This window comes from Pneumocystis jirovecii (assembly GCF_001477535.1).
Source record: "Pneumocystis jirovecii RU7 chromosome Unknown supercont1.2, whole genome shotgun sequence".
Taxonomy (NCBI): Eukaryota; Fungi; Ascomycota; class Pneumocystomycetes; order Pneumocystales; family Pneumocystaceae; genus Pneumocystis; species Pneumocystis jirovecii.
Window position 1 is genome coordinate 385,300 of NW_017264776.1, and position 27,160 is coordinate 412,459.

Sequence of the window (27,160 nt, forward strand, 5' to 3'; positions counted from 1 at the left end):
TGATGCTCGAAAAATATACGTTATTATATGATAAAATAGATTGTGGTTTTTGTATGATATTATATTTTTTCTGTAGTTCCTAGCCGTTTATTGTTTGCAATACGAAGCTTATTTTTCTAATATATTCATCTGTTTTTGCATAACGTATATATATTTAATAGTATAGTGTGTTTTTTATATAATTTGTTTTAATGACTAAATCAATCTAAAGAGAGCTCAGCTGTAGACACATTTGGTTGATTTTCAAAGATTGTATTGTAATGAATTAATAACAAAGAAAAGATTCCAGCTGGTATATTCAAAGTAGGAGAAAAGACGATTCCCACTATAAGATATTAATGTTTAGCTTGATAGATATACGCAATTTTACCATTGCTAGATGTCATTTTATTTAGATCTGCATGGGCTACAATTCGATATAAGTGACTAATTAAGATACGTAATAAACAAAAATTTTCTTCAGGTAAATGACGAATAAGTTTGGCTATTTTATCTATTTTTTCATTACTATCTTGAATTTCTGAAAAGATCAATTGTTTATTCATAATTTTTGATTTATACTAACCCATTATGGACAAAAACTGTGCATGTAAATCTCTTGTTAGAATATTTGTAGGAAGTTCACGCAAATAAAGCTTTAAAAGACCTGCTATAGCATGAACATCATAAGATTTTCCAGAATTCAGTAAATCAACATCCCCTACTACTTAATATTAATTAAATAAAAATAAATATATAATAACAATACCAGTATTAAATTTATCTCTTAATGATCTAATTATTGTATTTGAACCACTTAAACGATATATTCCTTCTTCTTTTTCTGCATTGTTACTATCTAAATATTCTATACAACGATATACTACACTTGGAACTAATATGTCTACTCCTAAGCTTAACTGACTAATAGAAACTGCTTCCAATAGAGGAGCTCCAAATATATTGCGTAAGTTATGATTTGATACTTGAGAATTCAAATCAATAGTGCTAGAAGAAATTCGTATATCATGTGACACTGGTTCAGATAATCTTACTCTATCTATTATATAGATAAATAAATTATTATAGAACAAAACTTTACCACCTCTGTTTACAAAGCCCCAAAATCCTTTTTTTTTGTATTTTTTGTCTATTCTCAATGACTCTTCAGACACATTACCTATATTATCAAATGATTTTATATTACTTAAAGAGCCTGCTACTTTATGTGTCATTTTAGAGTCAAAAAAATTGTTTGAAACGGGACTTTCAGTAAAATTAACAGATACATTTTTGTTCATATCATCAGCAGGTGATGATGAATGATGTTTCGAGGAATTTAACTCTATTTGTTTTTCTGTATTAACATCAACATTTTCAGATGTATTTTTTAAATCATTAGCTGGAAATTGATATGCATTAATATTAAGTGTTGTTGTTGAATGATGTGCTGTATTTACTAATATAGAATTTTTTCTAAAAAAGTATTTTCGCTCCTTTTTTTCGACATTATTAGATGCTACAAAATTATCTGGAACATTAATATCAACATATTGCATAAGAGCCTCAACCCATTCGTCACAATCTTTGTCCGATTTGGCACATAACACATGTCTAATAAAACTCGATGAATAGTTTCTTTTAGGTTCAAGAATTAAAAACGCATGTCGGTAAGAATTATCATCACAGGTATCTGATTGAGATTCTAAAGGTAAAGATTTAGAATGGGCTTGCAATTGTTGACGACCAATTTGAGCCTGAAAAAGTTTAATAGTACCAAGTTGAGGACCTCCATAAGCCTCATAATATTTAAGAATTGGACCATCTAAAATAAAATATCTTGATTTCCATCCTCCAAAGTTTTTTCCACGCTTAGTCAAGTATCCTTCTTTTTTAACAAAATTAGATTTAATGTTATTTTCATTAAAATGTTCTTGATTTAATGTATTTTGTTTGCTGTATGAAATATGAGGCTTAGTTTGCGTTTCAATATCGGTATTTAAAAAATCATTCAAAACTGAATATGCAGATTCATCTAATGGGATTGAAAGAATATGCTTCAAATATTGATCCAATAAAGCTTTACGCTGATCAACGCGTGTTGTACTTTGAGTATTAAGACTAGTAATATCAGGAATTTTCCAAAAAGGAATAGCACGTCTTAATTTATCATCGAAATTTAATATTTTTTGTATACTTTTTTCTACTCTCCAAAGTTCCTTTTTTTTATCCACATTTTTAAAAACACCAATTGAAAAAAAGATTTCTTCTTTATTTTTTCCCATACGTAATTTAGAATTTAAAATTCTAAGATTAATTGATGAAATTTGATAAGGAGAAAGAGAAGAAGTAGGTTTAGATGGACAATGAAGGGAATCTCCGATATTTTCTTGAGTTAATGCTATAGTATCAAAGACTTCACCTATTTTATCTAAATAGTCTTCATGAGAACTAAGATTAGTTTTAGACAAAAGATTGGTAGAAATTGTTGAATCCAGATTCGATTCATAAGTTTTATAATTATCTTGTTTTAGATGTATATTTTCTTGAGATGCGTCTATTTCCATATTTTTAGAGCGACCTTTCACATTGTATTTACTTTGTGAATCTTGACCTAAATTATCCTGCTTTTTTGAAGATATATTTTGGTGTTCATGTTCCATGCTAGGTATGTAATTCTGTGATATATTTGATGAGATAATTGAACCTTCGGTAAGTGTAGGAGAAACTACTTTATGAGAATTAGAATAAATTGATAAAGGTGATTCAGTATAATTATTTGCTGCTCCACTGTTTGTATTTGAGTTTAAAACCCAATTCGCTTCATCATATTTTATAGATGATAATTTCTTATTATCAAATGAATTTCTTAAATCCTTGTTTTGGTTCAAATCCTGAACACAATCATTTGGTGTTCTTTCAATAATACTACACTCCCTATACATAGGTATTTCCCCTGAATGAGTTGTAGGGGAAGATGTAGCGTTTAATTGGTCATGAAACATATTATTCATATACCCTTTTTGTGTAGAAAATGAATTATCTGGATATTGTTTTAAATATAATTGGTCCAATGCAACAGTTGAATGTTGATTTTTTTTAGAGGGTTTCAATGGTATTGCTTTATTTTCATTAAAAGTATATGATTGCATATTGGACGAAAAAATGTCTTCAGGTGCATTCAAAATGGAGAAATCTTTATCACCTGGAAACAATAATACAAATTCTGATTTCTCTGCATCTGATGACTGAGGTTCACTTGGTGTACTGGTATTTTTTTGATGTTCTGGAGTTTTAAAAGATGAAATGGATATATCTTCTGGTTTTTTTAACCCGCTTTCCGGTATTGTATTCACTGTTTTTGAATTTTCTAAAGTGTATTTTGCAAACAATGCACTCCATAAATTGTAATACTTTTTTTTCTCTTTAAACGCTTTTTCTAAATCTTTTTGAAGCTCAAGAATCCTGAATACATATTAGGAGAGTAGAAATAATATTTTAAATTACATTGCACGTTGCTTGTCAATAATTCTCCAAAGTTGTACATTTTGTGAATGAAGAGATGCTTTTTCTTTCATCATCTGTTGAACCAACATATGCATATCACTGTTAAAATTCTTCACTAAAGAAGATACAGTTGCATCAGAAACAATACTATATTCATGCATTTTATGTTCTTGTTTACAATCTGGTGATGAATATTCTAAAATAGGTGTCGGAGACACTGATTTTTTTTCTTGAAATATTTGAAATGTTGCTTCTTTTTTTCCCGTTTTTTCTTCAACTGATTTCTCCTCTCCTGTTTCATCTACATGTTTTATTACATGTACATTTGTATCTTTCATTTTTATGCAATTTATAATTTATCCTTGTTTTCAGTATATTTTTGATTATTCATTAATATTGGTTCAAATCAATCCGTTCTTTCGAGTCATTTTAATTTTCTTAATAAAGCTTTTAATTTCTTACTTAAAATTGTTATTCAAATGCTTTTATACTTCAAAACAGGCCTATCAAACAATTATGTCTATCTTATACCTCCGGAAGATTGTTTCTCGTTAACAAAGAGGAGGGGAAGAAAAGTTTGTGAAAAAAAAAAGTAATATAAAAAATGTATAAAAGAGTAAAATAAAGATACATAGTGCCTTGTTTAAAACTTTTAATAGGAAAATAATTGAAAGATATGATTAACAGAAGATAAAGTGTTTAAAAAAATAAAACATTAAGAAGATCGTTCTAATTGATCAAGAATAGCGTTTGTAAAAGATGTAGTAGACGCAGTGCCCTTTATGTCAGGTGTTCTGACGTTGCTTTTTAAGAGAACATCATAGACAGCACGTTCAATGGCGTTAGCATGATCGTCCAGGGAAAGATGGCGTAAAAGCATTGTTGATGATAGAATTAATGCAGTTGGATTCGCCATACCTTTTCCAGCAACTGTTAAAAAAAAAAAGATAAATATGTATTTCACTAGAAGAGGGTATTTTTACTATCAAGACCAACGTGGCGACAGCCTGGCTCAAATAGTGCATATTCCTCACCATAATTAGCCGATGGTACAACACCTGGGCCGCCCACTAAAGCTGCACCAATATTACCTATATGAAATTAATTGAATTTGTGTATAGAATCAAATTAATAAGTAAGTTTACTCATAATATTTCCATACTATTAAAATATTAGCGCTGTTTATGATATTAAAAAACATACTAAATTAGGCATAACAAGAACATCGAATTTCTGTGGTTTGCTAACAGCCTGCATGCTTGCGTTATCAACAATCAAATCGGTAGCTTCAATTTGTGGGTAATTCTTTGCAATTTCGAAAAATGTTTTACGAAAGAATCCATCACCCAATTTCATAATATTAGCTTTATGAATGACTGTAACTTTTTTCCTGTTATTCTTCAAAGCATAGTCGAATGCAAATCGTGATATTCTTTCAGACTTTGTGCGTGTAATTATTTTAAGAGATTCAACAACCCCTGGAACTGATTGATGTTCTAAGCCAGAGTATTCACCTTCCGTATTTTCACGGATAATGACAAAATCAACATTTTTATGAGCTGTTTCGTATCCTGGAATATTCTTTATAAGTGTTAAATTTGCTAACAAATAATTATTATTCAAGCACATTCAATTATTCAAGGTAATACCATAGACATCTAAATCTTGTCTATTCAATATTTAGTTTTTTAAATGTTTAGAAATTAACAAACCACTTTCCTCAGTGAAACATTAAAACTTAAGTGGTCACTTTGTTCTGAAGGAGTATATAAAATTCCTAATATAAATTAATATAGGCAATTTTATATTTATAAATTAGTCTTTTTTATCTAAAGAAATAAAGCACAAAAAGCTATATTGTATCTATAATAAAACACACCTTTCAATCCAACTTTGTTTCTTTTGAGAGACTCAATACTTTGTTTAAATAGTTCATTTTTTTCTCCGGCTTTAATTTGTCCTGTAATGTCTATTTGCTCAAATTCCACCGGAACTTTTTGCGCTTTAAAGATCGTTTTTACTGATTCTGATATCTCTTTTCCAATTCCATCACCCGGAATCAATGTTACTGTGTATTTTCCTCCAATTTTGTTTGTTGCATATTTTGACAATGAAAATGTTCTCTATAGTCCAAATAAGCTGCTTTTTTTTCGCTTTTTTTTTGTATTTTTCTTACTCTAGCTATATTTCCTGTCAATTTTACTGTTTTACAAATCATTCTTGCCTAATTTTTGCGCAATTTCTTAAAAATTGTTTATCAGCTTTGTATATTGCTTTTTTTATTTGTCTACGTCGACGTTCAACTTTTAATCAAAATTATTATATTATATATGTTTATTAAGAAGTAAAGAAAGTATAGAAAATCAGTAAATGACACGTCCAGAACATCAGGGTTATTTATAAAAGTGGTTTTTTGTTTTTAAAGTGACATTTTTTAGGGCCTCCAGAGGTTTTTTATGATGAAACAGAAGCAAAGAAATATACAAGTTATTCTCGAATTCAAGCTGTTCAAGCAGAAATGACATTCCGTTCATTAGAACTTCTTGATCTTCCTCCTGGAAAATCATGTTTTTTGATGGATATTGGCTGTGGTTCAGGGCTTTCAGGCGAAATTCTTGATCAGGATGAACATATATGGGTTGGCATGGATATATCGCCATCTATGTTGGGTATGTTGATATTTGTTGTTTTTTATTGCTAATTGTCTTATTTTTCTTGCAGAAGTTGCTCTTAAACGTGATGTTGAGGGTGATTTGATCCTAGCAGATATTGGACATGGTATGCCATTTCGAGCTGGATCGTTTGATGGTGCAATTTCGATTTCAGTCCTTCAATGGCTTCTGAATGCAGATACGTCTTCTTCAAGTCCAAAATATCGTTTGATGAGGTTTTTTTCTACACTTTATGGATGTTTAGCACGTGGTGCACGTGCTGTTTTTCAATTTTACCCAGAAACGGATCAAAGTATGTCATTTATTACATCTCTAGCAAACAAATGTGGGTTTTCTGGAGGCGTAGTTGTAGATTTTCCAGATAGCAAAAAGTCTAAGAAATATTATATGGTTCTTCAAGCAGGCAGTGGAACAAATATGACCATTCCTATTCAGAGTAGAGAATCGGAAGAAGTACCAAGTCAGACAGTACCTTATGCTCCAAATCGGTCATCTAAGTCTTCACGTGTTAAAAAAAGTCAAATTAAGGGAACTAAGGAGTGGATTCTTCGTAAAAAAGAACGTTATCGAAAGTATAAAGACAATGTTCCTCGAGACAGTAAGTTTACAGGGCGAAAACGGCGCCCAAAATTTTAATCTTAATATGCTTGCGAGTACTATCAATTTTTTTTGTTTATTCATGGTTTTTTATTGTTTAGTATTTAATCGAATGGTTTTCATATTGATTTGTGATGAAGTTTTAAAAGTATTTTAAATTTATATATGGTCTATATTAAGTATTGTGTTTTATTAAAAAGGTTAAAGTTTTTTATCAATTTTGGATACACATGTATTTTTTTCTTTGGTTCTGACTGATGTTATTTTTGGAAATAGAATCTAGGATTATATTATTTTTTATTATTTTTGGCAGTTCATTGCTATATAGCACAGCGTTTGCATTATTTTGAGAATTTTATTGTCATGTAATATACTAAATATTCAAGATTTTGAGTGAATAGAAATTTTCCCTCAATATTCTTTTATCATTAATATTGTTTTAAAAATTTAGTTTTTTTCATTTTTCAAGATTTATAGATATATATATGTTGTATATTATATTTTCAAATATTTTTTTTGTATTTAATTATTTAATTTAAGAAACAATTTTTATTTGCAATCAAAATCTTCGATACGATTTGCATTACATTAGATTGGGTTTCTATGATAAAAAATGGGTTCTGCAAGTTCCAAGATACAGGATAAGCCTGTAATATATCTTGAAAATGATAATTGTGAATGTTTTTTAACTTTTTTATTCTTTTTTAGTATTCTAATTATTATTTTATAGTTTTTTTCAATTCTATCATTATCACAGATCTCGATGACCAGTTTCCCATTTGTATAAAGCCAAATACATGTCCAGCGACATCTTTCAATGTTTCTTGTGAGAGTAATAGGCTTATTGAGTTTGTTTTTGTAAAAAAATTGTTATTTTTTTGATATATTACGTATTTATATTTTAAAGGATCCTGAGGCATCAAGTTATGAGTTGTCACCGTTTCTTTTGAAATTATATTTGAATCAAGAAATAAACGTTGTATTTAATATTACTTTTAAATTGCATACTTTTGAAAAAAAATCATCTTTTATAGGACTTGCATTTATTTACGGAACTAATGCATCTGAATTAGATAATATTTTAGCATCAGAATCAGAAAACCTAATGAATGTATATTTCTTTGTAAAAGAAGTATTTTAGGATTGATTTGCTTTAGTTTCATGATTGTAAAAATGTTTTGTTTATGACTGATCTTTTATCTGATGATTTATTGGAAAAAAAATTTGAATGGTCTTGGAAATGGACTCCTCCTTCAGCTAAAGATCAACATAGAGACGGGTGGAGGAATACATGCTATGTAGTATACTATTTAAGTTATTTTTAATAGCTAATAGTTTAGTTTGTTAAATGTGAAAAAGATAATAATTTTTCTGTATTGACGAAATTTAGTTTTTGGGTTGAAGGTAGGAAATAAAAATATTTCTTATTTTCATATTTTTATAAATGATATATTTAGGTTGTGAAAAGCGTTTTCAAAATAATACTAATTTTTATTTTAATCAAAAAAGTCCATCATTATCATCTCATATAGAAACTTCCGTTCAAAATAATACTAATGATCAAAAAGAATCACTTTCTTCAGGAAAAGGAAATATTTCATTTAATTCTTTATTGGATAATATGAATTCAGTTGTTAATTTCAATCATTTTGATGATGCGTTTAAAAATGAGCCAAATGATGGTCCATTGTTTCGTGCAATAATAACAGCCTTAGAGAAAAAGACATCCGTATTTGGATATCGGATTAAAAAAGTAATTAAGAGGGCTATTGAACTTTATGACTCTCAGATAGCTAAAAATGAAGCGAATCGGAGGTTTATGAGTGCATTAAGAAAAGCTGCAGAGTCAAATCCTACTGCATTGAAACCTGTATTAATATTGTATTTGGAGACTGCTAATCAGCAGCTACAGAGCTTTGAATATAATAATGCAATTCAATTACAAAGTTTGATCATAAAACCATTAAGACGTATTTATGAAACTGATATAAAGGTTGCTGAAGGAAAAAAGAAAAGTTTTGAAGATGATTCTCATGATTATTATCAATTCGTTTCACGCTATTTAAGTAGAAAAAAATGTTCTTCTAAAGATAAAAAAAATCATGAAGCAGATATAAAATACTCTGTAAAAAGAAGAAATTTTGAACTTAAGCGTTTTGACTATTATTCTTATATGCAAGATGTTAGCGGAGGGAAAAAGGAGCAAGAGATTTTGCATCTTTTTACTTTATATGTAGAAAATCATTTTGCTACACTATATAAAGCTATTAAAGTAATACTTGATCTTAAACCGGGACTTGATAATTTAACACAAGGTGTTCAAGAGGCAAACAAAAATATTATGCATCTTTGTACAGAAAGAGAGGAACGAAGACAGGCATTAGAAAAGTCTAAAATATTTGTACAAGAATCGAATTATTTATTTTCTTCAGTAGCACAGAAAGAGAATTCAAAAGATTTAAAAACACAGAAAAGTTGTTTGGCTTTATATGATTATAAATCACAAAATGATGATTTTTATTCTAATCTAAATAAACTACCTTCAATGGAAAATATTCAAATATCTAATTTATCAAATCCAGATAATGGAGATATTTCCGAGGGAATAAAAGATTCTACTAAAAATAATATAGATAATACTTTTCAAAGGCGGAAAGAAGGATTACTTTGGGCTCTTTCTAGACCAGGAAGTCATATAGATCTTAAAGTAACACAAAAATTAAATTGGCATAAGTAATATATATATATGTTTTTTATTTAGTTAATCTTTTTAGATATTGGATTGTTTTAGCCGGTGGGAAGTTGTGTGAGTATCAGAATTGGAAACAAGCTATAGATCTTCATAATAATCCAATTGATTTAAGAATGGCAAGTGTAAGGAAAGTTTGTGCTTTCGACAGGAGATTTTGTTTTGAGGTTATAACTCCTAAAATTAGACGAGTTTATCAAGCAACGTCAGAAGAAGATGTATTCTCATGGATCAATAGTATTTCTAGAGCAATTGAAAGTTTGTTAGAAGGAACAAGTTCTGCTTCTAATCTTTGCTTGATCAAAGAAGATATCCAGCGTTCTGATTCTAAATTACTTGAGAAAGAACCTGATAAAAATGTTTCTGATTTGAATAATGAAGATTATAAAAACATTGAAGGAAATGCATATAAACTTTTAAATATAATACATGATGCCGATCCTACACATAATGTTGTATGTGCTGATTGTGGTACTTTTTCTAAGGCAGAATGGTGTTCTATAAATATTCCTGCAATTTTGTGTATTGGTAATAACTTTAAGGTTTAAGTATATTTTTCTTATTTTTGTATAGAATGTTCTGGAGTCCATCGATCATTTGGAAGTCATATTTCAAAAGTTCGATCATTAATGCTTGATACTGCATCATTTACTGATAGTTTGATTGACTTCATATGTCAAACTGGAAATAAAATGACTAATTCTATATACGAAGCTACATATGATTCTCAAAAAAATATTAAGAATATAACTAAACCATTACCTAATTCTTCTAGAGAAGAGAAACAGAAATATATTTATGCAAAATACATTGATAAAGTTTTTATTATATATGATCCTAATCCTACAAAAAGTTTGTTTCTTGGCATATCGAATAAGCATATCAAGTCAGTAATGCAAGCATTAGCATCAGGTGCTGATCCAAATGCTGTTGATCCTGAAACTCAAGATTCGGCATTGCTTCTTTCATTATTTTCATCTTTGCAAAATTCTAGACCTAATTTGAATAATTATGATTGTTCACAGAAAATAATGTTTCCTATAGCAGAGTATCTTCTTCAAAATGGTGCTAAACTTCCTGAATCTCCTCTTTCTATATCACAAGAAGAGAAATTGTCTTTTTGTGCTAAACTGTATTTGCAAAATAAGTATGCGAAAAGTTATTCAAATGATGAAAATAATATAGAAGATTCAAGTAATGTAGGATCAAGTAATACGTTATTATCTGTGACTAAGAATTCGTCGAACAATTTATCCTTTTTCTTTTATGAGCGTAAAAATTCAGGAAAACTTCATAAAAAATTAAATTCTAGTGGGAAATTATCAAAACTACTTTAATATTTTAAATAAGAAATTTCAAGATAAAAAGCATTTAATAAACTTTTGTAAATTATGTATTATGAATTGTGTAATTTATCATGGATGATATATATAAATTTAATGTTTATGATTATGAAATATCTATTTTTTGTCACTAATAATTACAATTTTTAGAACGTTTGATGCCTTTTTTAGTATTTGATTTTCTATCAATTATTTGTTTTTTTAGAGTATTATATTTATTTAGATGATTGTAATTTTATATTGTTTTATGAAAAGTTAATATATTAGAAAACTATCATTTTATATCTGTTAATAATGATTATATAATATTAATTCTAATAAGCTTATCTCATTGATATATATTAATTTATATAAAATATATAAAAATATTAACTTGTTTATTTCATTAAATACAATTTTTTTTAAATTTTATAAAACCAAAAATTGATTTTATATAGAAAATATTAAATATAAAATTTTGATTCAATGTTTTATACTTATTTATGTACTTATTTATAAATACTTCATTATTTTAATATTGATTATTTTAATTAAGAAAATACGCCTGTGATAACTGATATTGTCTACTAAAAAATGTATACAAAATACAACATCTTTATTTAATATTTGTTTTATTTAGATTTAATAAAGCTTTATTTAGTTTTTAAATGAAAAAAGATTAAATGTAAATTATTAAAATAAATAATTTTTTATGAAAAATGATATATTATTATATTTTTATATTAATATATATCTTTTATTCATAAAAATCGATATAAATCTTGCAATATATTAAATCATATAGAAAAGAAACTTTTTAATATTTATAAAGATTTTTTATATGAAAAATACTTTAAATACCAATTTTTAGAATTTTATAGAATAAACATTAAATATACCTTTATATAATAGAAAATTTAGAATTCACCATTTTTTCTAAAAAATTAAAAAATACTCTTAAAAACAATATCTTTGAAGATAATTCTATATCAAAGAGCATTCTGATTATTCTCAACGAGTATTTAAATTAGTTCACTTAACAATCTTAAAATACACAAGGCAATAACAGGTAATTAGAAAGATAAAAAATATAAAAAGTATAAAAAATACGGAAAACATATAAATAATATACTGATATCTCTTACTTTTAAAAGAGTATTTATTAGAATCAAGAAATATAGAAAAATTTGCAAATAATAGTGAAAAACTTTAACGGTTCAAAACTATTGCATCATATCTGTTTTTAAACCACCGAATAGCATCTTCCTTTGTAACTTTGTGATTTGATCCAATAGAAGAACGACATCGCTTGCGTTTTGAAACTCGAGATCCAGGACGACCCAAAACAACATAAAAATCCTATTTTAAAGTCATTTTAAAATAAAAATATCACTATATCCACCATTCCAAAAATACCAATAGAAGGATCATATTTGATATTCAAATCAATATGTTCTTGAATACCAAACCCGAAATTGCCCGTATTACTAAAATTCGATTTTTTTAATTCATATTCTTTCACTTTCAAACCACGTTCAAGAATCTCTTCTGCCTATTTATATACATTAAAAACCTCGTGTATAAGCTTTCTAAAACACAATCCACATACTTTAGTGCCTCTAATAGTGACATATACTGAAATTTTTTCATTTCGTCTAATACCAAAAGCACGGACTATTTTGCTACTTAAAAAGTGATATAATGACTTAAAAGACTTCTTACTAGTATAACGTGCCTTTGAATATACAGGTGTTTGCCCAGAAAGCTGCTCCAGAACCTTGGCTGCTCTTGTTAACCGATCACCTAAATATTCAGCTAAATTTACCGGATTTTTTCCAAAAAAAAAACCTACCTGATTCTCCAACTGAAATATTTAAAACAAGTTTTTGAATTTTGATTTCTCTCATAGGATTTAATGATTTTTCTTGTGTCATCTTGACAAAAATTATTTTGACTGTTGTAAATCTCGATATCGAGAATATGTGACTTAAATTTATTTTTAACTTAGAAAAAATAAAGGCAATCGTAGATAATTTAATGGTTTTAGAGATCTATTTGTATGAAAAAATATACAGAAATAGATTACTTTAGTATTATGATTTTAAAGACTAGAATATTTTAATTTCTATATTAAAATTATTAATAACTAATGTATAAAACTGTTCATCTGAAATCCCCCGAAATCAGGAGATTGGGACAAGGTGCGATTATGATATTCAGAAGCAGAAGCATCAAGAATAAGACGATTGGAAAGCCCTGCAGTGAGATTTGATAGCTCTGGTTTATCATTGGTAGAATTGCTGAGCTCATACTTCTCGATAATTTTTTCTAGCCGTTTAATCTAGTATATATAATAAATAATGTAGATGTAGTGAATTTGTTGAAATTTACCTTTTGATCTTGCTGATATATAAAATTGATAAAAAAAGGCATTGTAACATCCATAAAACCACCTCTCCATGTAAGATCCATTACATAATCAACAGGCAGAAGATCGTAGCCGGCATAAAGCATAGCAACAAAACAATCCTTTAAAACATTAAAACGTTAATTTAAAAAGAAAGAAAAAAAACATTTGCACCAATATCTTGAAAGTATTTTAATAAATCCTTTACAACATCAATTTCTCTACTATGACTTGCTGTTTCAATTGCATCAGAATAAAATTTATCAACAATTGACAAATCTATAGAATGTTTCCATTTTTTGTTTTTCTAAAAAAGTGAATATACAACTTATTAAGAAAAAATAATTACCCTGTACAAGTAAGCTGCAATTCTTCTAAACTCCATAAGATCATGTTTTTCTAAATGCTTTGCTAACTTTATAGGATTAAAGTTGTCATAATTGTCTATAGAATTCTTTAATAATTTATAATCTTCTTCTTCAATAAACACATTATTAATCGCAACATTTACCGCCTCAATATTTTTAGGCTGTACGGCTTTAAGATAATTCATTATTAATGGGATAGAATCCAATTTTTCAAACATTTTAACAACTCTAGAATGATCAACACGTGAAATAACTATTGAAAGCAAATCTGTAAGAAGTAATGGTTGTTGTTGGTAATAAAAGTCCAAAGCTTTATAAATTATTTCAGTATTAGAGACTTTTATCTAAAATTATTAAAATAATCTTAAAAATATCCTAAATTAATACCAAAACATCTTTAAATGAATTGTGATCCCATGCTTGTGAATACTCTATCATAATAAGAGCAGCATTATCTAAAAATCATTACTATTATTACAATTGAAAAAAAATCTTACCATATTCATCATAATGTATAAAAAGGAATGCAGTCTCAGACCAAAGGTGAGCTTCTTCACAGACCTTTACAACTTTCGGAATATGAAGGCGACTCCAAAATAACTTTAAGTGCTCCATAACAGAATCTGGACGATATTTTACATAAAGAATTGCCAACTCAGTAAATAAGCTTCTTGTAGCTCTTTCTAAACTCAATCCAACTTCCAAAAGTGAAATAAGTTCATCAAAATATCCATTGCATTCATATTTAGCAATAACATCATGTATTTCATCAGTATGAACAATCAAATTCAAACCACATATTTGTGCAAGTCTAAATTCTTTTTGTTCAATACATGCATCGTTAACTTGCTTCCATACTCTATTAAAGATTAATTATATTTCTAATTAATATATCACTTATTACTTTATACTATTGGCTTTTCTAGCACAATCTATAGCACTTTGATACTCATTTAAATATACTAATGTTGAAGCTAATTTTGCCCAATTTGAAATGCTAGTAAACATAAGCTTTGCAGCTTGATAATATTTCTGCTCATAGCATCGATTTCCAACACTTAAAACCTATAAATATTAGCAAAAATAATGATCGGAACTAATAAAATATTTACATCAGCAATATTAGGTCCTTGTAACATAGATTCTACTGCATGAATACGATTTGTATAAGCATAAGCAAAAAGTAACTCGCTGTCAATAGTTGTTTCTCTAATAGTTTGACGAGCCATTTCTAAGTATCGAATTAAATCGGAATATTTATTCGCTTTTGAAGAAACTTCTATAACCTCACGATAGTTATTAGGATCAGATATTCTAATATATGAATCTATATTGATTAGAAAAAAAATTAAAAAATTATTAAATATACTAATAGAATCCCTGATACGACATCCATCTAATTGGCCTTTTGCAAGCCTACTCCATAATTCTGGTGTATCTACGCTTTCTACATATTCAGCTGCCCTGTCAATACTGACAATATGTTCAATAAGAACATTTAATGCTTCAATGTGCTTATTATGTCTTTTATAAATCTCAAAACCTTCTTCATATAAACAATTTTCTAATACAATTGCTGCAATATCTTTAACATCGTAATTTTTAAGCTTATTTATATAATCCATAACACGAGTTTTATCTACTTTAATAGCTGTAAGGATAAGTAAATTTTGAAGATTTTGATTATCACTAAATACTGTAGGCTCCAAAACTATCTTTTCAAGGAGCTCAATTAATTCTGAAGATAATTCAGCATTCATGAATGATTTAACAACAACAGAAACTTCTTCAGGACTGTTTGACTCAGGTACAGCGATAGAAATAACCTAATAATATTAGTAAGATTAAAATATAGTAATAAATATAATTACTTGATCTACAAGAAACCGCCTATAAATATTATCTTTTCTTAAAACATAATTCCATAATGTTTCATTTTTTCTTCGAAGTAAATATCTTGCTTGTTCTTTAAACATAGAATTTTCAGACGTTATATGAATTAATTCATAATCGTTTTGACCTTTTTGATAAGCAATAAAAGCTAAATATGGATCTCTTTTTTCGCAATACTTCCCAATAACAAGAGTATCATAAAAATCATTTTCTTGAAGAAACTTATTAGGATCATTATTATTATCAATATAAATTTTCGCAAGAACATTAAATATTGACGGATTTTGATTACCTTTCTCAAAAATAGATTCTAAAAATGGAAGTAGCAATTTCAACCTATTTCGTTTTTCTACTTCTTCTATAAGCTCATCTATAGATATTTGATCTAACACAGTAGATAAAAGACTTTTAATAAATTGTTCCTCACAATCAAGATCAAGTAATACACCGATGACAGCTGGTGTACGTGACGGATTTACCTTTTGAACATAGGTCTCAATAGATTTGAAATGATGATTTTGATATAGAAAAAGAACAAGATCGTAAATGAAATCAAATCTATCACAAATAATAATAAAAGGAAGTTGATCAGAAAGCTTTTCTTCTTTAAGAAAGTTTTTTACTTTTTCAGGATTTAGATAATTATTTTCACGACAAATCCGCTCAACTTCTTTCAATTGACCAATACGACACGCTGCTTGTATATATTTAAAAACAGCATCAGAAGAATCAGTCGTATTTATTATACTTCCAAGATAATAATATAACCCTTCTTCAAAATTAAACTGCTCAAAAAGATCAATTATACGAGATTCTCCAAGCTTTTCTGAATATTTGATGGCAATCTGAAGAACAATTTGAAAATTTTGTTTAACTTTAAACAATTCTTTAAAGCATTCAAAGGATATTTCAGAATCAAGATTTTTAAAATAATTCATAAACCATTCTGGGTTCATAGCTTGAACATGTACTATCACTCTTTTAATATCATCTATTTGACTATAATGCTCTAATGCCTAAAAAATATAATGAACATTTTTACAAAAAGTTATATATATATACCCGTTGATAAAGTCCAGATTTTTCACAAAGAGACGCAATCATTGATTTATCATAGTATGAAAACATTTCATTACCAAGAATAGCATCTGCAACTTGAGGTGCGTTTAAAAGATTAGTTTCCAAAAGGCGGGTTTGTAAATGTCCATGTTCAGGTCTATTGTCTTTTAAAGCATCTAACAAAAATGCTGTAGTTTGCTGGATCATATTTCGAGATAAAAATATATCTGTTATTTTCTCAATATCAGTTAGAGTAATATTTTTAGAATTTGCTATTTGAGTAGCAAATTCTACTCCTTTTTCAACATTTATTCTAATTATTTGTTGAAATAAATCCCCATAGTCAGGACAATATCCAACTTTATTAATATATGAAATAATTTTTTCAAACTGCCCAGTTTCTATAAGACATTGAACTACTTTTTGGGGAACATTTCCTTTAACATAAATATTTAAAGCTATTTTTGGGTTATATGGCCGCACGATATCTCCTAATGCTTCGGAATATTCCAATTTATCCTCTTGAATCCATTTTTCGAGTAAATTTTCACGGTTCTGTGCAAGAACTGGTTTAACTAGTTCTAATGTTTCATACGTATTAAGTGTTCCTTTATCCAAAAGAATTCCGAAATAATGCAAAATTGGTGGAAGTTGTCCTGATTCTACAGAAACTTGTTTAAACTGTTCAATGGTATGAGGTGTTCGTAAAACTCCCTTAATAATTAGTATTATTTTTTGTAAAAAAAATAAAATACCATTGGAGAATTAGCAGCAATTTTTGCGGCTTCTTGATAATTTCCCATTGCAAAAAGGGTATCAAACTGTTGCTTATAAAGATCTTGGGCTCCTGGTAAGGAAGCACGGCTAGCAATCTTAATAGCTAAAGATATATCATTCAAATTATTTAAAATATAAAAAATAATATTTGATTCATCAATGGAAACACTCAAAACCTGTCCTTTACGATTAACACCTAAAATACTATTACCATTCTCATATTCTGTTGTAACAAAAATTGTATCACTCGATATCCTATTCATAAAAATACATACTCCAGTCTCAAGATCATATATATGAATAAACCCATACTTTGTAATAAGATAAATAACAGAATACTTCTTCGATATCTGTATTGCTACTGGGAAATCATTTACTGCCTCTGGAGGGAAGAAAATATCAACGTTTTTTTTCGGAAATGCTGGATTGCCCGCTTGGTGGTCAATCTCAACAATATGAAGCTATTCTACTCAGCCTAGACTCATAAACAACATTTATATCACCTTTGCAGCTGTCCCTGTCCTCACTGCAAATACAAAAAGCTTATATTCGTACGACCCTTCGTTTGTTTTAAGAGTAGCAAACGCTGCTGCATGTCCTTCAATAGATTGACTAATATTTCGTTCCTTTGAATATAATTGCATGCTTCCTACTACACGTCCTTCTCTTGATGCAATTCCCACCAATAATGACCACTTTTCCTCTTTATTTACATGATAATTAATAATTTGTGTATCTGCCATTGATGCATGTCGTTCAAACACTTTTACCGGCTGCATCTCCGACTGCAATGGCCAGTGATACACAGCCGTATCCGTTACTAGCCCAATCGCCTGATCATTAATCCATCGCCAAAATTGCACATCTTCGTCCATAATGTGTGCTTTTAACTTTGTTTTCAACTCAAGATGAAAAACCTGCAACTGCTTCTCTGAACGTAGTGCAATAATATGCTGTGATGGATGAAGAATAGCTGCTTCTGCACTAATCGGTCGCCGTATTAGTGCCGATGGATTTGCTAGATCAATAATAACAACTTCCCGTCGTCCATCCACTGATTCACAAACACTAACCCCATAAGCAATATTTCTATGCACTCTACAACGCACCATATTCCTTTTTCACTCTGTAATGTTAAAGTAGCAAACCCAATTGACGATTTTTGAATACCAAATGTTGTTAGCTAAAAATATTAATATTTTCTACTGAAATAAAGACTTACCTGGAAATGTTCTTGAAAACGTATAGGAAGACCGCTCATTCTCAGTCAAAACAAGTGATGTGTAGCAATTTTCTAAAATGTATGTACCCAAAAGTGTGTATAAAGTATTTTTCAGATATATATAGTATATATGCAATATATATGCAATATATATGCAATATGTGTACTTTAAACGTACAAAAAAGAATATTTTAAAAAAAATATCTCAAATATTGTTGTTTTTACGCAGATATGCTGTATTGGATCACTGCTGCGAGTAGTTGCAGGATGTTTCCTTCCTGATGTCTCTATGTAGAAAAAAAAACACCAATGGACACGCAAATACACTCAAATCCCAGTTCCAGCTAATATATGCAGTGTAAAATTGCTTTTAAACAGCAATTAAGCAGTGTATATGCGTAATATATGCTGCACCAAGCTGTTCGATAGTTATGTGTGCAGTCCCCCATCGACAGCGTAGAACCCTCGGAATTAAAGAAAAGCCAACTACAAAAAAACCAAAAAATAATATATAAAGAAAAAGAAAAGAAGAAAAGCAAAAAATTGTATTCTTCAGAGGTTAAAAGAAGGATATGTATATGAGTGTTATTTTCCAAAAAAAACGGCTGATAAATTGGGATTTAGAGGGCTAAAACAAGTATTTTAAAAATACGGTATTTTTGGCAAAAAATACGAAAAAAGTGAAGAATTATCTAAGAAACCTGTGTAGAATCAGTAGAAACAGTTGAAATGGTACCATTTATTATGCAATTGCTTTTTTCTCGTTTTTTTTTCTGTAAAAAACATATTTTAACTATGTTTTAGGCAACAGCAGTAAAAGGCAGTAAAATGGTATGTATAAGCCGTAAAACAGTGGTTTTCTGGAGATACTATTGTTTCTTGAAATTATAAAGAGCTTTCCGATGGTGTAAAATGGTTACTGATGCATTTTCTAGACCAATATGGTCAATTATCGTCTACGTGTTACTCTTGCAGATTCCCGGCAATTAACGGGTCAGATGCTTGCATTTGGTGTGTTTGTGCGTCAAAAGGCGTAAAAAGGTTAACAGAGATGCAGACAAACATATGAATATGGTTTTGGCAGACTGCGAGGAATTTCGTTGTATTAAACGCAAAATAACGAAAACAGCCAAAGATGAAACTGAAATCGAGGAAAGACGCACACTTGGTCTTGCAATTGTCCGTGGAGACTTCATTGTTTCCTTATCTATTGAAGGGCCGCCGCCAGCTGATTCATCGACTCGGCTTACTACTCTTCAGTCTGGTCCCGGTATGGGTCATCCTGCAGGTATTATTTAAATATCTTCCGTATACTACAGTATTTTTAATGTATTTCATAGGAAGAGGTCTTCCAGTGGGCGTTGCGCCTGCAATGGCACCTGCAGGTTAGTTTTATCATTTTTTCTATATCACCAACTATTTTTCACTATAGGACTTACTGGTCCTGTCCGTGGTGTTGGCACTGGGATGGCTGCTCCCCCTGTCTTCCGTCCTCCTGGGTTTTCAGCTTCTGGCATGCCTCTGCCCCCTCAGGTTTCCTCTCTATATCTATCTATATAGATATCCGTATATTTTAATAACTAACCACTGTTAGGGATTTGCACCGACTGGATTCCCTCAAACACAGCCTCCACCAGGTTTTAGACCCCCTGGATAATACAGTACTTTATCGTGTTGTTCCTACCATCATCTAAAGATATATTGTCATTGTTTGTTCATTCATTTTACGTATTTATCATTACCCAAGGCAAGCATATCAGTTAGAAAAAAGATATGTATGAGTAAAACCTCTGCTAAGAAAAACTGTTATATTTTATGTATTTTTATTTTTTTTATAAAAGCTATTTAATTCAAGATTCTTATTTGCACAAAAAAATACGCTTAAAAATTTTAATAAAGCTGGTGTAGATACAAACCATAAATACATCTTCTGAAGACATATTAACATTCTTAAATTAACTTATACGTATTTTTAACTGTCTATTTGCTATGGATATTAATTTTAAATAAAATAATGGCATTGGATCAGTCTGAAGAAGTTGTTGTTGATCCATTAAATCTTCATCCTTTTTCTCTGTCTATAATAGAAAAACAGGCTACAATTAATATAGGAACAATTGGTAAGAAGTTTTTCTTACAAAACATGTTTTTTTATGTAATTTGGGGCTTATTTTGATTGTACAGGACATGTTGCTCACGGCAAGGTAAAATTTATCTGTAGAGGCTTTGAATAAGGAATAACTGAGTAGTCTACGGTAGTAAAGGCTATTTCAGGCGTATCTACAGTCAGGTTATGCTTTCTGATGTACAAATAACCTGTTGATATTTTTTAGATACAAAAATGAACTGGAAAGAAATATCACAATTAAGCTTGGTTATGCTAATGCAAAGGTATAGGAGGCTTTTTTTCTATACAGAACAATTGTTGATTGTTTTTTCTTTAGATTTACAAGTGTTCTAATGAATCATGTCCACGTCCTGGGTGCTATAAATCATATGGAAGTGAAATCAAGGAAAATGTTATTTGTGAACAGCCGGGTTGTGGGAGCAAAATGAATCTAATACGTCATGTATCGTTTGTTGATTGCCCTGGACATGATATTTTGATGGTTTCATTTGAAACTCATACATATGTTTTTATTAACAATATAATATAGGCAACAATGTTAAATGGAGCAGCAGTAATGGATGCAGCACTGCTTTTGATTGCAGGGAATGAAAGTTGCCCACAGCCACAAACAAGTGAACATCTTGCAGCTATTGAAATTATGAAACTTGAACATATTATTATATTGCAGAACAAGGTAGATTTAATGAGGGAAGAAGCTGCAGAAGAACATTATAATAGTATCCTTAAGTTCATTAGAGGTTGAATACTCATCTAAAAAGATATTTATTGATGCTAAATATTAGGTACAATTGCTGATTCCGCGCCTGTGGTTCCTATTTCTGCACAGCTTAAATATAATATTGATGCGATTCTTGAATATATTGTAAAACGAATTCCTGTTCCAATACGGAATTATTCAAGTGATCCAAGACTTATTGTAATTCGTTCGTTTGATGTGAATAAGCCTGGAGCAGAAGTAGATGATTTAAAAGGTGGTGTTGCTGGTGGTGGTATTTTGACAGGCATTTTACGTGTTGGAGATGAAATTGAAATTAGACCAGGAATCGTGACAAAAGATAATGAAGGAAAGTTTCATTGTAAGCCTATTTTATCACGAATTGTTTCTCTTTTTGCTGAACATAATGATTTAAAATTTGCTGTTCCTGGTGGTTTGATTGGTACCATTTTTTCCCTGATGATAAAACTATTGATTTAAAACAGGTGTTGGAACACATGTTGACCCTACACTATGTCGTGGTGATCGTCTTGTTGGACAAGTGCTTGGTCTAAAAGGCCGACTGCCTTCTGTTTTTGTTGCGATTGAGATTAACTATTTCTTGCTTCGCCGTTTGCTTGGTGTAAAAACAGTCGATAGAAAACAAGCAAAAGTGCAGAAACTGGCTAAAAATGAAGTACTTATGGTAAATATCGGCTCTACATCTACTGGAGGCCGAGTTATTTCTGTTAAGGGGGTAATTTTTTTTTTTTATTTTTTAAGAAATATGCAAACTATCATTAGGATTTAGCAAAACTTGTTTTAACATCGCCTGCATGTACAGAAGTCAATGAAAAAATAGCTCTTTCAAGACGAATTGAAAAACATTGGCGTTTAATCGGTTGGGGGAAAATTCAAAATGGACAAATATTAGAAAACATATAGTTTTTTTTCTAAAAATAGATTTTTTTTGTTTTCTTTGTTTCTATATATATTTTGTATATTTTTTTCAAAGTTTATTAAGCATAATTTCAAAGTATCTTTTAAATGTTTTTTTAAAAAAAAAATCAATTTATATAAAATATTAAAATCTAATTACACTCTGTTTCACTTATATACAAATATTTTTTATTTAATCTTCGTTTTAATCTTCGTTTCTATTATTGACTTATATCATCGTCAGATATGTATGGAATAATTTTTTTGTCTTACCTTGGTTTGATATCTGGATTTTTGTTTTTAACAGTATGCATTGGTAAATTTTGATATAATTATTATATTATATTCTAATTTATATGTTCTTAGCATGTGGACTTTATTATCTATCAGAGTTTATTGAAGAATATACAGAATTTTCTAAAAAATTACTAAGAAAAATGATTTATGTAAAAAAATATGTATAAAATCATGATTTTAGGCTTACATTTCTAGTTTGTTATTTTCTTACATTTAGTTATTCTAATTCTTGACAAATTTCCTTTTTTTTTAATTATGTTTTCAATCTTGTCACATATATTATATTTATCAAATCTTCGGTCATTTCCTTGTATTTCAGTTTATTCCTTACAATTCATTATTGGTTCAGGTATATTTTTTACATATTATTTATATGAACCATCTCAATTTGCTAGTTTTTACAGTTTTAAATCATTTATTCTGGATATGGCATTTTAGATTATATTTCAGCTCATTATTGACAAATTCTTTTACATATTCAAAGAAAAAAAACTATGAGGGATTTACTTTTAATCAGATTGCTTCTTTTTTTGCTATTTGTGTCTGGCTTATACCTTTTTCACTTTTTATTTCCCTACCAGCGGGAGATAATGTTCTTCCTATTTCATTAAACGGTTTTTTTCATGATAAAGCTTAGCTCATTCTTCTCTAAAACATTTATAGATTGCTCAAGACCCGGGTCACGTATCATTCTTACACAAAATGATAAATATAAACGAATAGGATTAATTAAATCAATATTTTCAAAAGTCAAGATATATATGGATGTCGTTGTACAAAACTTTAATTGGAATAATCAAGCTCAAAAAATCTCAACCTATATATAAACAAAATGCCAACTTTTCATTATTATTTTAGAAAAAGAGTCGTTTGTTTTAACCCATTATTATCAACTTTAAACCGCTTAGTGGCACTTTTAACTTTCTTATTTAATATCCTTTTTTCATTATTTATGGCCTGTCTAAAATTTTTCCATGTTAATTCAGGTATACTTTGATTTTTCATTACATCTTCTGACATCCAACAGCCTTCTCCATAGATTTCCACTTCAACACTCACTTCAATAAGATAAACATGTGAAATTTGTTTAATATGTGTAAATTGATGGAATGTATCGCCTTTCATATGAAAACCAATTATTTCACCCGAAACTAACATGTTTTTTACATGTTTCTCAATATCCTGTTTATTATCATTATTACATTCTTCTATCGATAATGTTTTAAAATCCCATAGTCCAGCAAGTAGACCTTTGGGAGGTCTTTTTTCAAAATAATATTCCTTTATTTTATTTTTTTCTCTTATAATTACAAAAACAATGTTTTCTAAAAAATATTCATAAACAACTGTCCTTTAATCAATCTTTTCGTTTTACCTTTTACTTTTTGTGGCTTTTTTACTGCTTTTTTAGGGTATTTTCCAGAAATATATGTTTTTATTGAAGTAAACTGTTTAAACTCTTCGATAGGACACAATTTGCAATCTATAACAGTCAATTTGAAAGCACTAAATGCATAACTAACGATTTTACTTTGTACGGTATTATTAGGGAATATATTACGTCCTGATATGACTGCTTTTGCTTCTTTCAAAGCCAAACAATCTTTATTCAATGGACACATCTCACAATTTGGATTAACTGGAGTACAAACTGTAGCCCCTAACTCCATCAATGCTTGATTAAAATCCCCGGGTTCTTGATTATCAACAATCTCACTAGCAGAGTCCCAAACCCATCGTTTACCTTCACCTTTATGGCAATCTGCACCAACAGCACGTAAACGTGTCAATACACGTATAACATTTCCATCTACAACCGGACAGCGTATATTCCATGCTATTGACAGTACAGCGCCTGCCGTATATTCACCACATCCTGGTATATTCTTGACCCAACTTTCAACATCTATTGGAATGGGCTGCTTTTCCTGTTTTAATTTCACAAAATATATAGCAGCTTCTCTAAGACGTTTTGCACGTGAATAGTATCCCAATCCTGCCCAAAGACTTTGCACTTCTTCAAGATTTGATATTGCCAATGTTTCCCATGTAGGAAACCGTTTCATCCAACGATTAAAATAAGGAATAACTGTTACAACCTGGGTTTGCTGTAACATCATCTCTGAAACAAGCACCTCATATGCACGTTGCAATGAATGAATATATTCTTCTTGAGATACAGAGATCGGAGGTGCAACACTAGGTTTTCGCCATGGAAGTTCACGAGCATTAGACTTATACCATGTTAATAAAGATATTCGAAGGAAATCTAAGTCTTTGAAAGTATGTATTGATGATGAATGACCATTAATCATATATATTGTCGTTGAATAATATCTAATGTCGATAGACGTCACAAACTGAGTAATAATTATAAACCTAAAACATAGAATGTTAAAAAATACAAAAATATTATAGTAAAACATAGTTGAACTATTACTTTTATGAATGTAATATACCGGTTAGTTATATTAAAAAGAATAACCCATTCGTATAAGATTCGATAATGTTTTACCGCCTACTTGAGGATGTTCTACTGGAGAGTCCTGAACAGAAGATAATTTCTTTTTTTGTTCATGCTTTTTTTCTGGATTAGAATCAGGCAATTCCCAGTTAAAAGGTTTCTTTCCAGCAAAAATACGCATCTGGTTAATAGATTTTGATGTTCTATGATATGCTCGATTAAGAGAAGTTAAAAAACCAACTATATGTTCACTTTGATCGTATTCTGTTTCACTTTCTTTGTCAGAATCCTCTAAAGGAGAAAAAGAAGAGTATCTTTTCCATTCTAATTATAAGATTATGAAAAAAAATGAAAAAAAAAAACCTTTTTGAATAGCCCCTTCTTTTCTTTGTTTATAATTTGAGTTCTTTTTCCCCTTTTTAAATTGCTGTTTAGAGACTTTTTTTATTCGATTTTTTTGCTCTACTATATTTGACTTAGAATTGGCTTGTTGACCAGAAAGTAATGTATAATTTCCTTCCTCATCCCCTGAATTGTAAAAAGGATCATGTTCCTTCCTTTTTTTTGTCTTTATCTGTTGTTTAAATTGCCCTATGATGCATGAATAATCATTATATCTTAGTTTATATATACTCTTTTGAAAATCTTCTTTTGTCATAATATTGAAACATTCATCTTGATTTTCAACGCTTGGGGGTGGTTTAGAGATTTCAGGGGAAGAAAAAACATCTTCTTTCTTATTTGTCTCTTTTGGACGATTTTTTCTTCGAATATTTGAAATATCTTGAGAATTGCTCTTTAAATTTTCATTTTCTTGAAGGTATCCTAAAATATATGATTAAAAAAATACAAATAATTATTTTTTTTTTTCTCAACGTTTTCTTTCTTCTGCCATTTTAGCTGCATACTCTAATTCCATAGGTGTATCAATATTTTCTAGTGCAGCATCTTCCTCTGTTATAATATCTAAATTAGGTGCATTCAGAGGATTTTCATTATTTCCACTACTGAAAGGATTCTTCGTAGCTACTTCTGCACTACCATCAGTCTCTAAGTAATGCCAGCACAACCAAAGAAAAGCTTTTGCTCTTGATTCACTAGAAAATGAGGCTTTAGTGAACAAGTCAATAAAATCAATTGAAGAATTAAAATGTAAACTCGATATCCTTGTAGAACATAAAACAAAAATAAAAATAAGATTAATAGGGTTTGTTGATGGACGAAGCTGAGACTTTTGTGCATCAAGCAATGACTGCCACGCTAAATGTTCTGGCAAATCTTCACTATAAAATTTAAGAATCCCTTTAAGTCTTGGTGCATCCTGCAGTACTTTGACCTTATCATTTGAATACGCTTGAAGTGAAGGAATCGGATTATATGTTCTTGTCTGAGTATGTGTGACTGAATCAGTTAAAAAATACAATATCATACCAATCTAAAAAAAGTGTCACTTACATACAAGAGTCGTGTTAATTCTGCCAATATTCACCAACAATGCTACCATAACCAGTGCCACCGCCAATGTCTTGTCATTTTCTAATTTTTCCCTCAAAACCTTCGACGTCTTAGGTGATCTTCGTACATATGTCACATAAAGCTCCCCAAATGTAACCTTCTTATGTGTTGCTCCTTGAGGCAATGTAAAAACCTCCTGATCATTATTTACAACCAAATCCAAAAACATATATTGAATATCTCGGCGTAAAAGAGATTCTCCTTCTTTTTTCTTTAAAAATTGTGTTTTAAGAGCAGAATGTGAGTTCCTTTAAATGTCAATTGTTGCTTAAAATCCTCCTTAAATTACATTTTTTCTCGAGATGTATATGATTGTAAATTCCGTTCTTTAGCTTCTTCAACGCCTAAAAAATGCGGAAAAGAAAGTTCTGATGGTTCTTCTTGAGATAAGTTTAATACTGAATTCATTTTTAGAGTTTACAAAGGCATTCTAATTCAAAATTAATTTTTTGTCGTTTATTAAATTTATTGAGTATTGATCGTCGATATTCACTATTCTAAGCAGACTTAGCAGTGTTAACTTAGTAGCAAATGAATGGTAAATAAGAATGATGATAAATATGGGTGA

General features: G+C 29.4%; 11 protein-coding genes across 11 annotated transcripts; 5 read left to right on the top strand and 6 right to left on the bottom strand.

Moving 5' to 3' along the window:
* Positions 1 to 200: 200 nt before the first annotated feature.
* Positions 201 to 3,824, bottom strand: T551_00499 (GTPase-activating protein BEM3; the record flags this gene model as incomplete). Its single annotated transcript, XM_018372765.1, has 6 exons — positions 201 to 325; positions 371 to 520; positions 566 to 706; positions 749 to 1,039; positions 1,082 to 3,444; positions 3,487 to 3,824. The coding sequence occupies 6 exons, from the start codon at positions 3,822 to 3,824 to the stop codon at positions 201 to 203; spliced, it is 3,408 nt and encodes a 1,135-aa protein (XP_018231101.1).
* A 377-nt stretch (positions 3,825 to 4,201) lies between these two features.
* T551_00500 (isocitrate dehydrogenase, NAD-dependent) lies at positions 4,202 to 5,704 on the bottom strand (the record flags this gene model as incomplete). The annotated part of the gene is made up of 8 exons (XM_018372766.1): positions 4,202 to 4,416; positions 4,470 to 4,577; positions 4,632 to 4,647; positions 4,690 to 5,087; positions 5,136 to 5,150; positions 5,195 to 5,263; positions 5,366 to 5,609; positions 5,663 to 5,704. 8 exons carry the CDS (start codon positions 5,702 to 5,704, stop codon positions 4,202 to 4,204), a joined length of 1,107 nt encoding a protein of 368 aa, XP_018231102.1.
* Positions 5,705 to 5,856: 152 nt separating this feature from the next.
* Positions 5,857 to 6,794, top strand: T551_00501 (18S rRNA (guanine1575-N7)-methyltransferase; the record flags this gene model as incomplete). Its single annotated transcript, XM_018372767.1, has 3 exons — positions 5,857 to 5,878; positions 5,925 to 6,155; positions 6,208 to 6,794. 3 exons carry the CDS (start codon positions 5,857 to 5,859, stop codon positions 6,792 to 6,794), a joined length of 840 nt encoding a protein of 279 aa, XP_018231103.1.
* Positions 6,795 to 7,368: 574 nt separating this feature from the next.
* Positions 7,369 to 10,841, top strand: T551_00502 (uncharacterized protein; the record flags this gene model as incomplete). Its single annotated transcript, XM_018372768.1, has 8 exons — positions 7,369 to 7,435; positions 7,486 to 7,613; positions 7,663 to 7,866; positions 7,913 to 8,053; positions 8,096 to 8,159; positions 8,213 to 9,488; positions 9,530 to 10,032; positions 10,078 to 10,841. 8 exons carry the CDS (start codon positions 7,369 to 7,371, stop codon positions 10,839 to 10,841), a joined length of 3,147 nt encoding a protein of 1,048 aa, XP_018231104.1.
* Positions 10,842 to 12,035: 1,194 nt separating this feature from the next.
* On the bottom strand, positions 12,036 to 12,760 carry T551_00503 (60S ribosomal protein L11; the record flags this gene model as incomplete). Its single annotated transcript, XM_018372769.1, has 5 exons — positions 12,036 to 12,185; positions 12,229 to 12,378; positions 12,436 to 12,500; positions 12,549 to 12,629; positions 12,679 to 12,760. The coding sequence occupies 5 exons, from the start codon at positions 12,758 to 12,760 to the stop codon at positions 12,036 to 12,038; spliced, it is 528 nt and encodes a 175-aa protein (XP_018231105.1).
* A 212-nt stretch (positions 12,761 to 12,972) lies between these two features.
* Positions 12,973 to 18,591, bottom strand: T551_00504 (clathrin heavy chain; the record flags this gene model as incomplete). The annotated part of the gene is made up of 15 exons (XM_018372770.1): positions 12,973 to 13,167; positions 13,218 to 13,355; positions 13,400 to 13,540; positions 13,583 to 13,945; positions 13,989 to 14,056; positions 14,099 to 14,460; positions 14,506 to 14,666; positions 14,714 to 14,928; positions 14,971 to 15,427; positions 15,473 to 16,510; positions 16,557 to 17,267; positions 17,309 to 17,791; positions 17,834 to 18,398; positions 18,440 to 18,513; positions 18,553 to 18,591. The coding sequence occupies 15 exons, from the start codon at positions 18,589 to 18,591 to the stop codon at positions 12,973 to 12,975; spliced, it is 5,010 nt and encodes a 1,669-aa protein (XP_018231106.1).
* A 789-nt stretch (positions 18,592 to 19,380) lies between these two features.
* On the top strand, positions 19,381 to 20,209 carry T551_00505 (mRNA splicing protein SMB1; the record flags this gene model as incomplete). Its single annotated transcript, XM_018372771.1, has 6 exons — positions 19,381 to 19,383; positions 19,488 to 19,563; positions 19,610 to 19,840; positions 19,893 to 19,937; positions 19,985 to 20,085; positions 20,147 to 20,209. The coding sequence occupies 6 exons, from the start codon at positions 19,381 to 19,383 to the stop codon at positions 20,207 to 20,209; spliced, it is 519 nt and encodes a 172-aa protein (XP_018231107.1).
* A 357-nt stretch (positions 20,210 to 20,566) lies between these two features.
* Positions 20,567 to 22,322, top strand: T551_00506 (eukaryotic translation initiation factor 2 subunit gamma; the record flags this gene model as incomplete). The annotated part of the gene is made up of 9 exons (XM_018372772.1): positions 20,567 to 20,672; positions 20,737 to 20,756; positions 20,802 to 20,842; positions 20,886 to 20,943; positions 20,997 to 21,161; positions 21,210 to 21,420; positions 21,466 to 21,840; positions 21,884 to 22,134; positions 22,182 to 22,322. 9 exons carry the CDS (start codon positions 20,567 to 20,569, stop codon positions 22,320 to 22,322), a joined length of 1,368 nt encoding a protein of 455 aa, XP_018231108.1.
* Positions 22,323 to 22,562: 240 nt separating this feature from the next.
* Positions 22,563 to 23,250, top strand: T551_00507 (uncharacterized protein; the record flags this gene model as incomplete). The annotated part of the gene is made up of 4 exons (XM_018372773.1): positions 22,563 to 22,632; positions 22,683 to 22,762; positions 22,809 to 22,962; positions 23,009 to 23,250. 4 exons carry the CDS (start codon positions 22,563 to 22,565, stop codon positions 23,248 to 23,250), a joined length of 546 nt encoding a protein of 181 aa, XP_018231109.1.
* A 212-nt stretch (positions 23,251 to 23,462) lies between these two features.
* Positions 23,463 to 24,928, bottom strand: T551_00508 (A/G-specific adenine glycosylase; the record flags this gene model as incomplete). Its single annotated transcript, XM_018372774.1, has 2 exons — positions 23,463 to 23,938; positions 23,989 to 24,928. The coding sequence occupies 2 exons, from the start codon at positions 24,926 to 24,928 to the stop codon at positions 23,463 to 23,465; spliced, it is 1,416 nt and encodes a 471-aa protein (XP_018231110.1).
* A 156-nt stretch (positions 24,929 to 25,084) lies between these two features.
* T551_00509 (uncharacterized protein) lies at positions 25,085 to 27,000 on the bottom strand (the record flags this gene model as incomplete). Its single annotated transcript, XM_018372775.1, has 5 exons — positions 25,085 to 25,401; positions 25,441 to 25,902; positions 25,954 to 26,512; positions 26,567 to 26,840; positions 26,882 to 27,000. The coding sequence occupies 5 exons, from the start codon at positions 26,998 to 27,000 to the stop codon at positions 25,085 to 25,087; spliced, it is 1,731 nt and encodes a 576-aa protein (XP_018231111.1).
* Between the last annotated feature and the right edge of the window lie 160 nt (positions 27,001 to 27,160).